Source organism: Alosa sapidissima, chromosome 7 (assembly GCF_018492685.1).
Source record: "Alosa sapidissima isolate fAloSap1 chromosome 7, fAloSap1.pri, whole genome shotgun sequence".
NCBI lineage: Eukaryota > Metazoa > Chordata > Actinopteri > Clupeiformes > Clupeidae > Alosa > Alosa sapidissima.
Window position 1 is genome coordinate 6,841,894 of NC_055963.1, and position 13,167 is coordinate 6,855,060.

General features: G+C 40.3%; 1 protein-coding gene across 2 annotated transcripts; it reads right to left on the bottom strand.

Moving 5' to 3' along the window:
- Positions 1–346: 346 nt before the first annotated feature.
- On the bottom strand, positions 347–13,145 carry tspan31 (tetraspanin 31). 2 transcript variants are annotated; one of them, XM_042097073.1, is made up of 6 exons: positions 13,055–13,145; positions 8,585–8,752; positions 8,156–8,236; positions 3,873–4,013; positions 2,874–2,987; positions 347–2,291 (listed from the first exon to the last, which is right to left on the bottom strand). In XM_042097073.1, exons 2-6 carry the CDS (start codon positions 8,594–8,596, stop codon positions 2,217–2,219), a joined length of 423 nt encoding a protein of 140 aa, XP_041953007.1. In that variant the 5' UTR covers positions 8,597–8,752; positions 13,055–13,145; the 3' UTR covers positions 347–2,216. The 2 variants fall into 2 exon arrangements, with proteins under 2 accessions (XP_041953007.1, XP_041953006.1); XM_042097072.1 differs by lacking the exon at positions 13,055–13,145 and adding an exon at positions 9,993–10,183.
- Between the last annotated feature and the right edge of the window lie 22 nt (positions 13,146–13,167).

Below are 13,167 nucleotides of genomic sequence, written 5' to 3' on the forward strand. Positions count from 1 at the left end.
CCCAAACAGAATGACTCAGTTTCCAAATATAGATGAAAAAATACAAATATAGTTGTGTACACAGCCTAGCCTACAGTAGAATACCTGTGCGTGAATGCACATACTGTAAGGTGGTTTTGAGACCTATGTTGTAATTTCTTACTCCGAGCGAATGAATATCGTTTACGAAACCTTCTCATCTCCACTAGTTCTAAGTTCTGACCTCTTGTGGATACCAGAGGAATTACTAGACACAGACAGTGGAGACCAGTGTGTTATTTTCCTGTTTCAGAAGGTAGGCCTACCAGTATTCGTTACATGACGTGAATCCTTTATCATACACTAATAATCAAATCTACTCACAGAATAACCCTTTTTAATCTCACTAGTTTTAATTGGAAAACATTTCGAAAATAGGTCAGAGAAGCAGTGCACATCAAATTCATAGTTAGTACATCATCGGAAAATAGGATACACATGATAAATAGGAAAAAAACATAAATATGCCAAAACCATTCACTTTAACTTAACATGTCATTCAGATGTAGAGCAGAGTACCTTCACTTTTCCATGAATTTATTACACTCATTGAGAATAATTTTCCTTAATGGATAAAAAACACTAAAATCAGACACTCAGAATTACCAACAGGTCATTCTACAAATATCATAATCTTTCATAATTGGCATTGTTACAAACAAACTTGTACACAATTCAATGCAGAGGTTTAACACTTTGTTACAAAAAAAGGCAAATGGGAATAGAACAGTGTGACAAAACGTAAAATTATTGGCAACATAAAGATAGACAACAGCAAATATTAACATAATTAAGGAAAAAAGATTAAGCTTATCAGTACCTTTCAGTTGACTGTAGATATAAAGCACTGATTAACTTTGAGATTATCCTGTCTGGATCCAGTCATGCAAAATCTAACACATTTCACACTGAAGGGATCTCACATTTTGCCAAACCTATGCAAACTGTTCCATGCCTAACTGTATTTCTGCCTATGTCAAATTAAGCCTTAGCCTGTAATGTAATGCATTAACGGCCCAACAGAAACCCAGCCACTCAACTGAGCACCCCTGCTCAAGTTTAATCCTAACTGATGATAATGCAACTGCATCGTCTCATCTGTGGCCAAAGGCAGCTCACGTGGCGTCCTTACTGAATAACTGCCAAGTCTCAATAAAACTCAGAACTTCATGACAGAAAGCCATCCAAGGAACCTTATGTGCCTCACTCATACACATACACAAAGAACCCACACTACCCCCTTTCCTGAAAATAACAACAAACAAATTACAGCTGCAGTCCGTTGGAAGGTTTAAAAAAAAAAAAAAAAAAAAGGCATGGCTCAGTCACAGAAGATTTTAAATATGTATACTTCAAAAATGAAAATTAGAAATCAAACATCCCAACATTTGGGGGAACTAACTAGACCAACACAATATGCATTTCAAGTCTATCGCAGCTTCCATCCACTCGAAAACGGTCCAGCATAGCAACTTCCAACACTGTGACTACTAAAGAGTTGCTACAATTTACTAGCACTGTGACTATTTCCATCCACAAATATGGGCACATCTTGAGTAAATCAACTACTAGTTCTATCCATCTAGGCCAAAGGTGATTCACTGATACAAGTGTGATAAAACTAAGAACTTGCAACTACCTCAGGAGAATGCACACGGAACTGTCAAGAGTAGGTGACATAGACGAGCACACCAGATGTGAGGAGAAAAAAAAGCTCTACATTGGTCTGAAAACATGCACATACTAAATATTCTTTGCATGGCAGATTTGTCTGTTTGCATACATGATCCAGTGGCATTCACTCAAGTCAAGGATGCTGCACTTTAGGAGGATGGTACTCACATGAGAATCAAGCCCCCACGCCATCCTGTCATACATGAGACATTAAATGGTTCTGCGAGAGTGCATATTTAAGCCTTTTACGCCTTTAGCGCAGAATTAAAACAATAATAACAGAGTCAAACAGAAAAACGTTTCTACATTAGTGGCTGTTATAGGTGTGTGTGGTACAGCTTGGCACCCAAGTGTATCAGGGACAAGATTACAGGAAGGTGCGTGGAGTCCAGTGTGTTAGGTGTCTTGAGTGCTTGCGTTCTTTTCCAACGCATCCCGAGAGTGACCAGGGCCTGTGTCTATCCAGCACATTGAGGAGTAATTGCTTTCCTACACTATTGCATGGTGAGGGTGTGTGCGTCAGACTATAAGAAAGCACTGGGATTCGCTGCAGGGTCCTTCTGGTTCCTGTAGCGCATAGCCAGCCAAACACCCAAAATCTAGGAGGACAACAGAAACCAAACATTAGCCATTTCATTTTCATTACTGCATTATCCCAGAAGCTATGAGAAAGACATTTTGAGAGGCATTAAAATTGCAGAGGGCCATAAAGTGATTACAAATAAGAGACAGCTTTCAGTCAAAGTTTGCATTGAGAACTGCAAATGCATGTTAAATATCAGCATTAGCCTGGGTTTTCCCATGCTGCCTTACGTGCGCGATATTATTCACGCTGCTAGGCAGCCTGGATTCTGTGGACTTCGTTTTCACCTCAACGAAGGAACCAATCACAGAACGGCGGGAGGGCAGCAAGACGATGACGACACACCAAAGCCGTTATGAGCTATGTACAGACGCATTTCATAGACATTCGTAGTGCCCAATAAACGCCTCTGGGCATTCGTGAACAACGTTTCAAATACAAGAAAATTAATGCCTAGTTCCCAGACCCCATCTAAATGAGATGAGGTCTGACGTTAGCCAGGCTATATCAGCATGGTGTTAGCCAGGATATGTTCCCATTTCACTGTGCATATGTATGGACAGTCAGTAGAGGAAAGGTGTGGTGCGTTTGTTCTGACCTCCGTGAAGCTGAAGAAGAGGCCGACTCCTCCCAGGATGCGGAGCGCCTCAGAGGCATGCTGAAGCATCTTGTAGCCGCACGTCTCACATCCCGGAACACTCTTTTTACAAGGCTTCACAGGAGAGAATGGGGTAACACTTTATAATAACTACACACAATTCATAATTTATTAAGCCTTTGTTACTTATTAGTTAATGGTTTGTTCATCATTAGTAATTTATAATTTATCATCAGTAAAGCATTTGTTCACACAGTTATAAATAGTTTGTTCATAGTAAATAAGCCTATATCTTAAATATGTTTATACATTATTGTTAATACTTAATAAATGATGCAATAATATGTTTTTGATTAAGTAATATTTCCATTATATAACAGTTGTTACATACACATACACTAATGATTAGTTAGGGTGAGGATACATATTTTATAAACCCCTTCCTAATACTATAATTAATAATTAATTCAGGAGTTACAAATGGTTAGTTAATGATATTTTGTGAGCTCATCTAAAGTGAGGACGTTTTATGCCTTGCAACACATTTACAAATGAGTTGTACGACATAGCACCAGTTTAAAAAAAAAAACAAAAAAAAAACAAGCCAATTGGGTGCCACATTTTCGATATATTATCGAAATAAATTATGCCATCTGTGTGGATTGAGCTGGCAATTTGCTGCTGGGAGAATCAACCAATCCACATGCACATTATACATCCCCAAATTTTATCATCCATGCTCTGCCAGCTCAATCACTAATCAGAAGCAACGGCATACCGTTGTCTCATTGGCATAACGTTTTTGGCTTTACGTAGCTAGCCTAGCATGGGCCACTGAAATGAATGAAAGGGGGCGGCACTTCCTCTCTCTCTCTCCAGTTCTATATAATACCTTCATGAGTGTGACCCACTTTAAAATCATGAAATGAACAACATTATCTGTCCGTAACACATAACAGACAAAACGGTTTCCAAACCATTGAAGGCCTTAATTCTTACCGCGGAACATCTTTCCCAATCACTTGTGAACTGCAGTTGATTTTGAGTGGTGTTGAGCAGTCCACAGCAGTCCAGCTTGTTCTCTAGATCCCCTTTGATTGTGTCGCTCATCAGTCCCCAGGTGGAGTTCAGCAGCTTGCCCTGGAACAGTTTACAAACTCAGGATTTTCACACAGGAAAAGACAAATGGATGACAACAAACAGAGCTGTGGAACGTATCCTCTACAAACTAAATGTTACATTCTTTGGTTGGGGGTTACTCTGGCTTATTTCTATAAGTCTCAATTGTGAGTCTTGATTAGTGAAAAGTTCTATTTCATTACTGTGGCTTACGGGAATCCCAGCTCAGTAACCATGGTAATTTATGCAACTGACAATCTTAATCTTAATTTAGCGTGTTTAGTTGTTCCATCAGTCGGTAATAAAAAACCCCAAAGATGGTTCTGTCAAGTAAGTAATGAAATGGTCAGCATTTCTATTTAGGCTACTGAAGTTTATTGACAAATTGGAGGATCATGGCATCAGGAACCACTCGAAGACTCATCTGTATTCTTCTGACCTGCCCAGAAGGCACTTATCGTAGTAGTGTGGTAGTGTGCCTCTACAGCAAATTTAAGATGAATGATTTTTAATCAGATTGCTAAAATGTATGCTTCTGCTGCCTTGGCTAAGTTGTTGTATTGTGCTTGACTAATCAACATGTACAGTAACCTCCAGAATTTTCAGCACCTCCACTAAAGTTGACTAAAAACAGGTATAAAAATTATCTTTTGGTGATTTATTGTAATCTCACAATAGAAACAATGAGGGGAAAATCCAACCCTGAATGAAAGCATATTTATTCTGAGGAAAAGGAAACTCTCATAAAGAAATACATATTTTTAACAAAAACAAATAGTCTCCCGCAATTATTGGCACCCCAAGAAAAATTAAACAAAATGTAATAGAATCATTTTTCTATTTATATTCACAGGGCCTAAATTTCAGCGCGGGATTGCAGGTATTGCGCATAATTTATTCAAGTCCCGCAAATCTAGCCATCATAATGCGAGAAAGTCCCACACTGGCTGATAACGTTAATCTAATAATGGAGCGGCGTGAATGCGGGAATGCTGACTGGACGGACCAACTTTTGACTTGAATTGAACGTAGCCCCATGCAGAGACACGCGCGCACAGTGCACAGTAGGCCTACTTTCACTTTCTAGAGTGCGCTTTCATTACCTGAAAGATGCTTCACCAAAACAGATCACAAATTACCAAATGTAACATGTGTTGTCACAAACACATACTCCTATTAGAAAATGAAATCCGAAATCATGTAAGTAGCCTAAGGACTATGTTAAGCGTCGTTCTCTCATTGATGCCTGTAATAAGGAAAATGCTCATTGATGCCTGTAATAAGGAAAATGCTTAACATCGAGGTCTTTGTTCTTAATCCTGAACACTCAAACTGGGCCAAGCCTGTTTGGTTTGTAAAATGTTGTTCCCCCCCGCCCCCTTCCCCCCCAACTGTATTAATCCCCCCCTATGTGAAGCACTGAAGGGGGGAATTCCCCCCACATTTTGAAAAATGAATTTTAGGCCCTGAGTTAATCAGTGTCTGTGAACTGTCAGTTTATGATTTTCTTTTTCACTAGGGTATGAAAATAAAGTGACACAGAGGCTAAATCCCCTAGTCATTTTTTGACATGGGAAAGACAAGAGAATACACTAAATTTAGATAGAAGGAAAGTGTTTTGACATTTATAAGGGGAAATTTGTCAGGGAAGGGCTATACAAACTAAGGACTTGGTTGAAAATGGCCATATGTACAGTTAAAACAATAATAAAAATGTTAAAATCAACTGGAAATGTTACAATCATGCTTGGACAAAGACCCATGCTTATCTTGCCCCCACGCACACTACAGAGGATGGGAAGAGAGGCAAAAAATAAAAAAAGAACCACTGTTGGAGATTTACAAAAAAAAGGTATTATCTTGATTATTTAGAGGACATGCCTGGTAAAAAACGTTCCTGTCATTAAATTACAAATGTAAATGGCAGGAGTTATTGAATGCTACAGTGACTGGAATTGTGGTCTATTGTCAGATGAAACAAAAATTGTGCTCTTTGGCAAGAAACCACTAGGTGGGTTTGGCTTACATAGAAGAATGACTATACTAAACGGAAACCAAAGCCTAATAAGAATTATGGTGGAGGGACTGTGATATTGTGCCGCTGTTTTTATTCCCAAATGCCTTGGGAGCCTTATTAAGGTGTTGGGTATCATGAACCCCAAGAAGAAAACAAATTGGTATCATGAACCCCAAGAAAAAAAAAAAAAAATCAATGGAAATCTGTCACTACACTAAAAGTGGGTCATGATTGGATCATACATCAGGTCAATGAATTAAAACAAAAGTCCAGATCAAAACAAAAATGGTTTACTGAACACAAAGTCAAGCTTTTGCCATTACCATTTCAGTCAACTCCACAGAAAAACAGTGGGGTGAGTCAAAGAGGAGAATGTACAAGTCTTCTCTCTCGTGAGATTTTGTAAAGAGATTACAATAAATAGCTGTTTTTAGTTAACTTTAGCAGAGGTACCCATAATTCTGGAGGGTACTGTAAGTATGTCACTCGTGGTTCCTATATGCAGGGCCAAGACTCACTCTAGCTGACCTTGTAATATCAGGGTGAACATTAAGCTTTCATTTAGAAGTATTTAAATGCCTCCAAAAGACACCTTGTTCAAACCTATCTGCAATAAGTCTATAACTGAACCCTTATACATTATGCTCGCTTTTATTTGATTAAAACTTTTGATTTAAGTCAATGGTTTGGTGAGGATGATAAATGCATACTTTGCTCGTGTGTGGGCAGTCTCCACCATATCCTATCAGGGTGCAAGGTAGGTCTCACCTAGGGGCGCTATACGTGGCGTCATAACCAGGTATTGAAATGTGTGGCAGAGGCAATAGAGGATAAAAGGAGAGAAGTCAATTAATTAGCAGCTAGTAAAGGGGTAAGGCAAATTAACTTTGTACGTCAGGGAGATAAACCTTGTTCCGCGAAGGCCAGGTGTAAAACTGGCCAGTTGAAAAATGGGGCGGGCTGGGAAATGAAGGTTGATCTTGGCCAGCAGATGGTGGTACCTCCACATATAGTGAGTACTAAACTACGACCCGACGTAATTCTATGGTCGGATTCAGAGAAGATAGTTTACTTCATTGAACTCACTGTTCCTTGGGAAGACAGAGTGGAAGTGGCCAATGAGCTGAAGAGAGCTAAATACACTGAAATAGCAGAGGAGGCAGCCAAGCGAGGTTGGAGTGCACGATTAAGGCCTATTGAAATCGGTGCACGTGGGTTTGTGGCCAGATCTGCTATTGGCTTGCTGTCTGAATTGGGCATTTGTGGGCGAAGTCTAAGGCAGGTGGTTAGTAACATGTCTTTAGCAGCAGAACGGGCAAGCGAATGGTTGTGGGTAAGGATGATGGTACTTGGCTAAGGTTTTTTATGGTTTATGGTTCAGTCCGCATTAACGGGACAGACCCACCTAGCCAACTTAGACCATGCCTAGGTTGGTTAAGGGTATTTGGATGTTTGTTGTGGTAATATGGTGGCAGCATGGGGCGTAAGCTAACTGGCTAATTTGTTTTGTGTTTGCGATGGGGCCTAAGCTAACTGGCTAAGCTAACTGGCTAATTTGTTTTGTGTAACTTCTTTTGTTTGTGATGGGCTGTGCCTAGGTTGATGGTTGGTTGGCCAAGGTTTTTATGGCTATGGTTCAGTCCACATCAACGGGACGGACCAACCTAGCCAACCTTGACCATGCCTGGGCTGGTTAAGAGTATTTTGGGTATTGGATATTTCAATGTGGTAATATGGTGGCAGCATGGAGGGTAGTGTCTCCAGGACGCTGGTTTCACTGTTAAGCCTTCATGAGGTGTCGTGGGCCTAACTTAACGAAACATCGGTGAATGAGGGTGCCCACTTGATAACCCCAATGACATGCCGCATACTATATAATGCTGTTGGATGGTCCATTTGTATTGTGTTTGTGACCATTTGTTGGCGGATTTGTGGGTAGTGTGCTTTTTTTAAAGTTAAACTTGAGCAGGGGCTTCTGAATGTGTTTTTACCTTGGATTTTGGCACAAGGGATTTTAACATCTAATCCTGTGTATTAATGTAATGAAATCAAACACGAAATCATGTAGCGCCATTTTCCAAAGTTGAAGCAAGTCTAGCATAGCACATGTATTGAAGTAATTGTGGTATAAATCCCTGCATCTCACCTGCTGCCCTTGATTCATAGCCAAGCAGGAACAGGACACTCCAAACTGGAACAGGAAGACAATGAACAGAATAACCATGTACTGCAAAAGAGTCAGTTAAGGGAGAGAAACCAATTTTCCACATCGATTGCCCTATGCATTTTGGACAAAACTTCAAGGAAAAGAAAGTCACTACTAACCATTAGGCCTACTTTAGAATTAAAAACATGAATCACAGCAGCAGCATGCCAGAGCCTTCACTATGGAGACAAACATAGAGTCAAAACAATATGTATATCCTAAATACTTTGCAGCTGAATATTTGATAGACAACCTCTCAATAAGACTTTCAACAAAAGACTTTCAACAAAAAATGGCTTGTCCCTGTCTTATCTAATATATTGCGGACTAACTGATCCCTTACACAGTCATTGTGATTGAAAAGGATACAAAGAATAGCATGACTTGGTGGTGGTGGATGGCACCGATAAGGCCCACGATAGCGATGAGCAGAAGGAAGACGCCAACAGCTATAACGCCTCCAATGATGTGGATGCTGGAAACTATGCCGAAGCCCTTTCCCCATGCCGCCACACCTATCAGCAGCAGGCCCACCAGCTGAGGTAGAGAGAAAAACATGCATTATTATTCAACACAACTGAAACAACATGGCTTGGTTACAACAGGCCTTTGGTGTTTGTGACCTTATACTGTGAATAAGGAGAATATACCTAATGGTCAGTGCTTTTGTACCATGAAGGAGGTTCCAGGCCCCATATCCAGCCTTAATAATTAAGGTATTGAATGGGATACAATCCCATCATCCACACGTTAACTTTACATTTTGATCAATTTATTGAAATAACTTCTCGCAGCGCTATTTCCACAACGCCAAAATACCAAAATAGTAAGTGTAAGACTACAAATTCCATAAATAAAAACATTGTTCTTGAACATTTCACAAAATCAAGTCCAAACCTCATCGGTACTGAGGTGAGACAAATTTGGTAGGGTTAAACCGGGTCAGAGACATTGAGATGGGTTAGGAGTCAAACTGCAACCTTTTCAACGTCCTTTTGTGTTAGCCAACTGATAAGTTACAAACTGACAATCATGAAGTTTTCGAGTCCGACATTCCCAAACACCAGGGTCCTGCTGAAATATCAAGGTAGTTTTTTTCCTGACCAAGCCAGACTGAAGCTTCTTGGACAGAGACTGCTACTACACTCAAGTGATTCTTCCATCATATTCAACAGAACAATGCTCATTGTGTCTCTCCAAGTCCTAACAGCAATTTGACCTAACGGGATGGTATGTAGCAGGATGGTTTTCAGTTAACGGGTCCAGGCATGAATATGGTCCTGATCAACACTAAGTTCGCTAACTTAAATATGTCTTCATCAGTAACTTTACAGCGCATGATTGGGTATAGACCAAGACATTTACGCTATATAACAAGATAGTCTTATAGCTATTGTTTTAACTGACTAGACCAACAAGACCTAACAACCATTTGCTAGCCAACTTTGGTCAATAGCGGTTCATAATGGACAGCTAATAGCGTTAGCTAGCTAGCTAGCTAGCTACACAACTAGCCAACTGAAATGGCTTCTTACATAATCATTCGGCAAAAAACCCCTTACTATTATTCATATGTAATTATATAATTCGCCCCAACGACTATCAGCCATACCAAAGAGACATTTTAGTTTACGCAGATAACACTGGAAGAGAATCGAACAAATGGTTAGCTAGATTCTTGGCTACTAAATTAGGCTAGCTAACGTTAACAGCTGGATAGCTGGGTAACATCACAGTCCTTACAGGCGTCTAGACTGTCTGGTAAAATAAAACTTACCATGTACACAACATTAAGCGAGCACAAGGCATTTTTTGAACAAGTAAATCCTCCACAGACCATCCTTGACAGCGGACCTTTGAAAATCCCCACTTATTTTACAGTATATGGAAAGAAAACCTTTCCAGGGAAAAGACTGGACACAATTTCTAGTACCTAACGTCAAATGTTACCAAGCTCATGAGGCACTGGCGTAAAGAGGGCGTGGCTATGCGTCACATACTGAAACAGTATGACTCACGACCTTTGTGTTCATCACGTGGCACAGTCCAAAGCTTTACCTCTTGGACTATGAAATATATGAAGTAAACACTATCCTAAGATAGTCATAGGCCTAATCATAAATCATGCATACTGTTATCATGGTGTTGAAAGACGCAGCAAAGCCTATAGCCTACCTGACTTGAACAACACCCACCTTTGTACTTTACATGAATAATCTTGTTAGTATCAACCAACATTAAACATTTCAATTGTTTTTAAATTTTCAGAACGAGACAACACGTAATCAATTATTTACAAATATTATCATAATATGGCTCAATGGAGTGTCATGCATTTTATCAACAGGCCTATTTCTTGGATTAATGCATAAGGATGCGTAATTAACGCATAAGGCTGCTGGTCCTGATGGTATCCCCCGATGTGTACTCAGGGCCTGTGCAGTACAGCTGACTGAGGTTTGGACTGACATATTTAATCTGTCACTAGCCCACTAGCATGCTTTAAAACCACCTCCATTGTGCCGGTGCAAAAAAAACTCCACTGCAACAAGCCTTAATGACTTCCGTCCATTTGCCCTCACCCCCATCATCATGAAGTGCTTCGAGAGGCTGGTCCTGGCCCACCTCAAGACTTGCTTACTTCCCTCACTGGACCCCTTCCAATCGCCTACCGTCAGAACAGAAGCACAGAGGATGCCATCTCTACAGCACTTCACTCTGCCCTGTCCCACCTTGACAATAACAACACCTATGTGAGAATTGACTCACTGTTCATTGACTTCAGCTCAGCATTCAACACCATCATCCCCTCCAAATTGATCACCAAACTCAGTGAACTGGGTATCAATACCTCCCTCTGTAATTGGATTCCGGACTCCCTAACCAACAGACCTCAGCCTGTTAGGTTATATAACCACACCTCCTCAACCATCACCCTGAACACCGGCGTACCACAGGGATGTGTGCTGAACCCTATCCTATACTCCCTCTTTACCTACGACTGCACACTTGTACATGGTTCTAACACCATTGTTAAGTTTACAGATAACACTACGGTGATTGGTCTCATCAGTAACAATGATGAGACGGCCTACAGGGAGGAGGTCCAGCACCTAACATCGTGGTGCACTGACAACAACCTGGCTCTCAACACCAAGAAGACCAAAGAGCTCATTGTGGACTTCAGGAAGTCTAAAGCTAGCACACACATACCCATTCTCATCAATAGGACTGAGGTGGAGCGTGTCACCAGCGTCAGGTTTCTGGGTGTCCACATCTCTGAGGACCTCTCTTGGACCCTCAACACCTCTACCCTGATCAAGGAAGCTCACCAGCGTCTCTTTTTTCTAAGGAGACTAAAGAAGGTCCACCTGTCTCCTCAGATCCTGGTGAACCTCTACCGCTGCACCCTCGAGAGCATCCTCACCAACTGTGTCACAGTTTGGTATGGCAACTGCTCTGCCTACGACTGAAAAGCACTGCAGAGGGTGGTGAGGGTAAGCCGCGCCTCAGCATCATCAAAGATTGTTCTCACCCCAACCACAGACTGTTCACCCTACTCCCCTCTGGGAGGCATTACAGGTCTCTCCGCACCCAAACCAGCAGGTTCAGAGGAAGCTTCTTTTCTGCAGCTGTCACCCTACTGAACTCTAGCTCTGTATCCCGGTGACAACCAACCAATGAAGCCCCCCCCCACACACACACACAATTGCGCTATATTCCACCCATAGTGTTTTATTTATTTACAAATGTACATGCTGTAATTACACTTAGCCATATTCTACTGCTCTTCATCCTGCACATACACTTATTCTTACTAGTCTTATAATGTTACTGCTACAATGGTACTGTTACCACACTGCACATAGCTGTACACACTGTACATACCTGTCTATATGGTTCATACTGAATATCCATATTTGTTCAGTTTTTCTTATAATATATTCTGTTAATACACTGCATATCTATATTATTCTTATGGTACTGCCACATTGCACATATCTGTACATGTTGTTCATACATTTTTCATATTACATAGCCATATTTATTCTGCTCTTATAAGGTCACTGCTAATACACTGCACATATTTATATTTAATTTATATTACTCTAAACCACTTTCTGTAAATCAATATGTATACTACTGTTTACATTGCACTATATTTCTTGTCCTGTCTATGCACCACCTGTCTATACTTTGTAGTCTCGGTGCCTGCCGAACTTAGCCCCGGCCAACTTCAGGCTATATACTTTGTATATCACATTGCACTTTTCTGCTTTTTTTTACACTTCTGGTTAAACACAAACTGCATTTTGTTGTCTTTGCACTTGTACCTCTGCACAAAGACAATAGAGTTGAATCTAATCTAATCTAATCTATTTCATTTTCATGAAAGCATCTCCCTCTAGATTGTTGAGACATTTCACATAAATGTTCATTAAAGTAACATAATGTAGTTATTTTACCTTAATGCTTAAAACTAATGTTGATGCCACACTAACTTACAATAAATGATGGTGCCCACAACACCTATTGCGCTAATGTTGTTGTCGCGGGTAGGACCATGACCCTTATGAAAAGGGGAATTCCTACATTGTGTTTCTTAAGCAATGACAAAATAGCCACTGATGTAACAGAGACTTCAGTTGCCCCAACATTACAACATCATTAATACATCGTGTTTCCCTGAGAAATCTACATAATATAGCCTATGAAATAATCAATTCAATCATTTAGGCATTCATAAAATACCTTTATTATTCACTAATATGTCCTATACAAACCCTTTACAAGATAAAATCATTTAAATACATGATAACAGTGTTCTCCAACACTTACCAAAAATGTTCTTTGGTTCTTTTGATGTAAAATAAGTGCAGAATAAGTCAAGGTCAGACTTCAACACACCAGAAGATGATCTCAGGAAAAGAAAGCTCTAGCTGTTTGGGCCA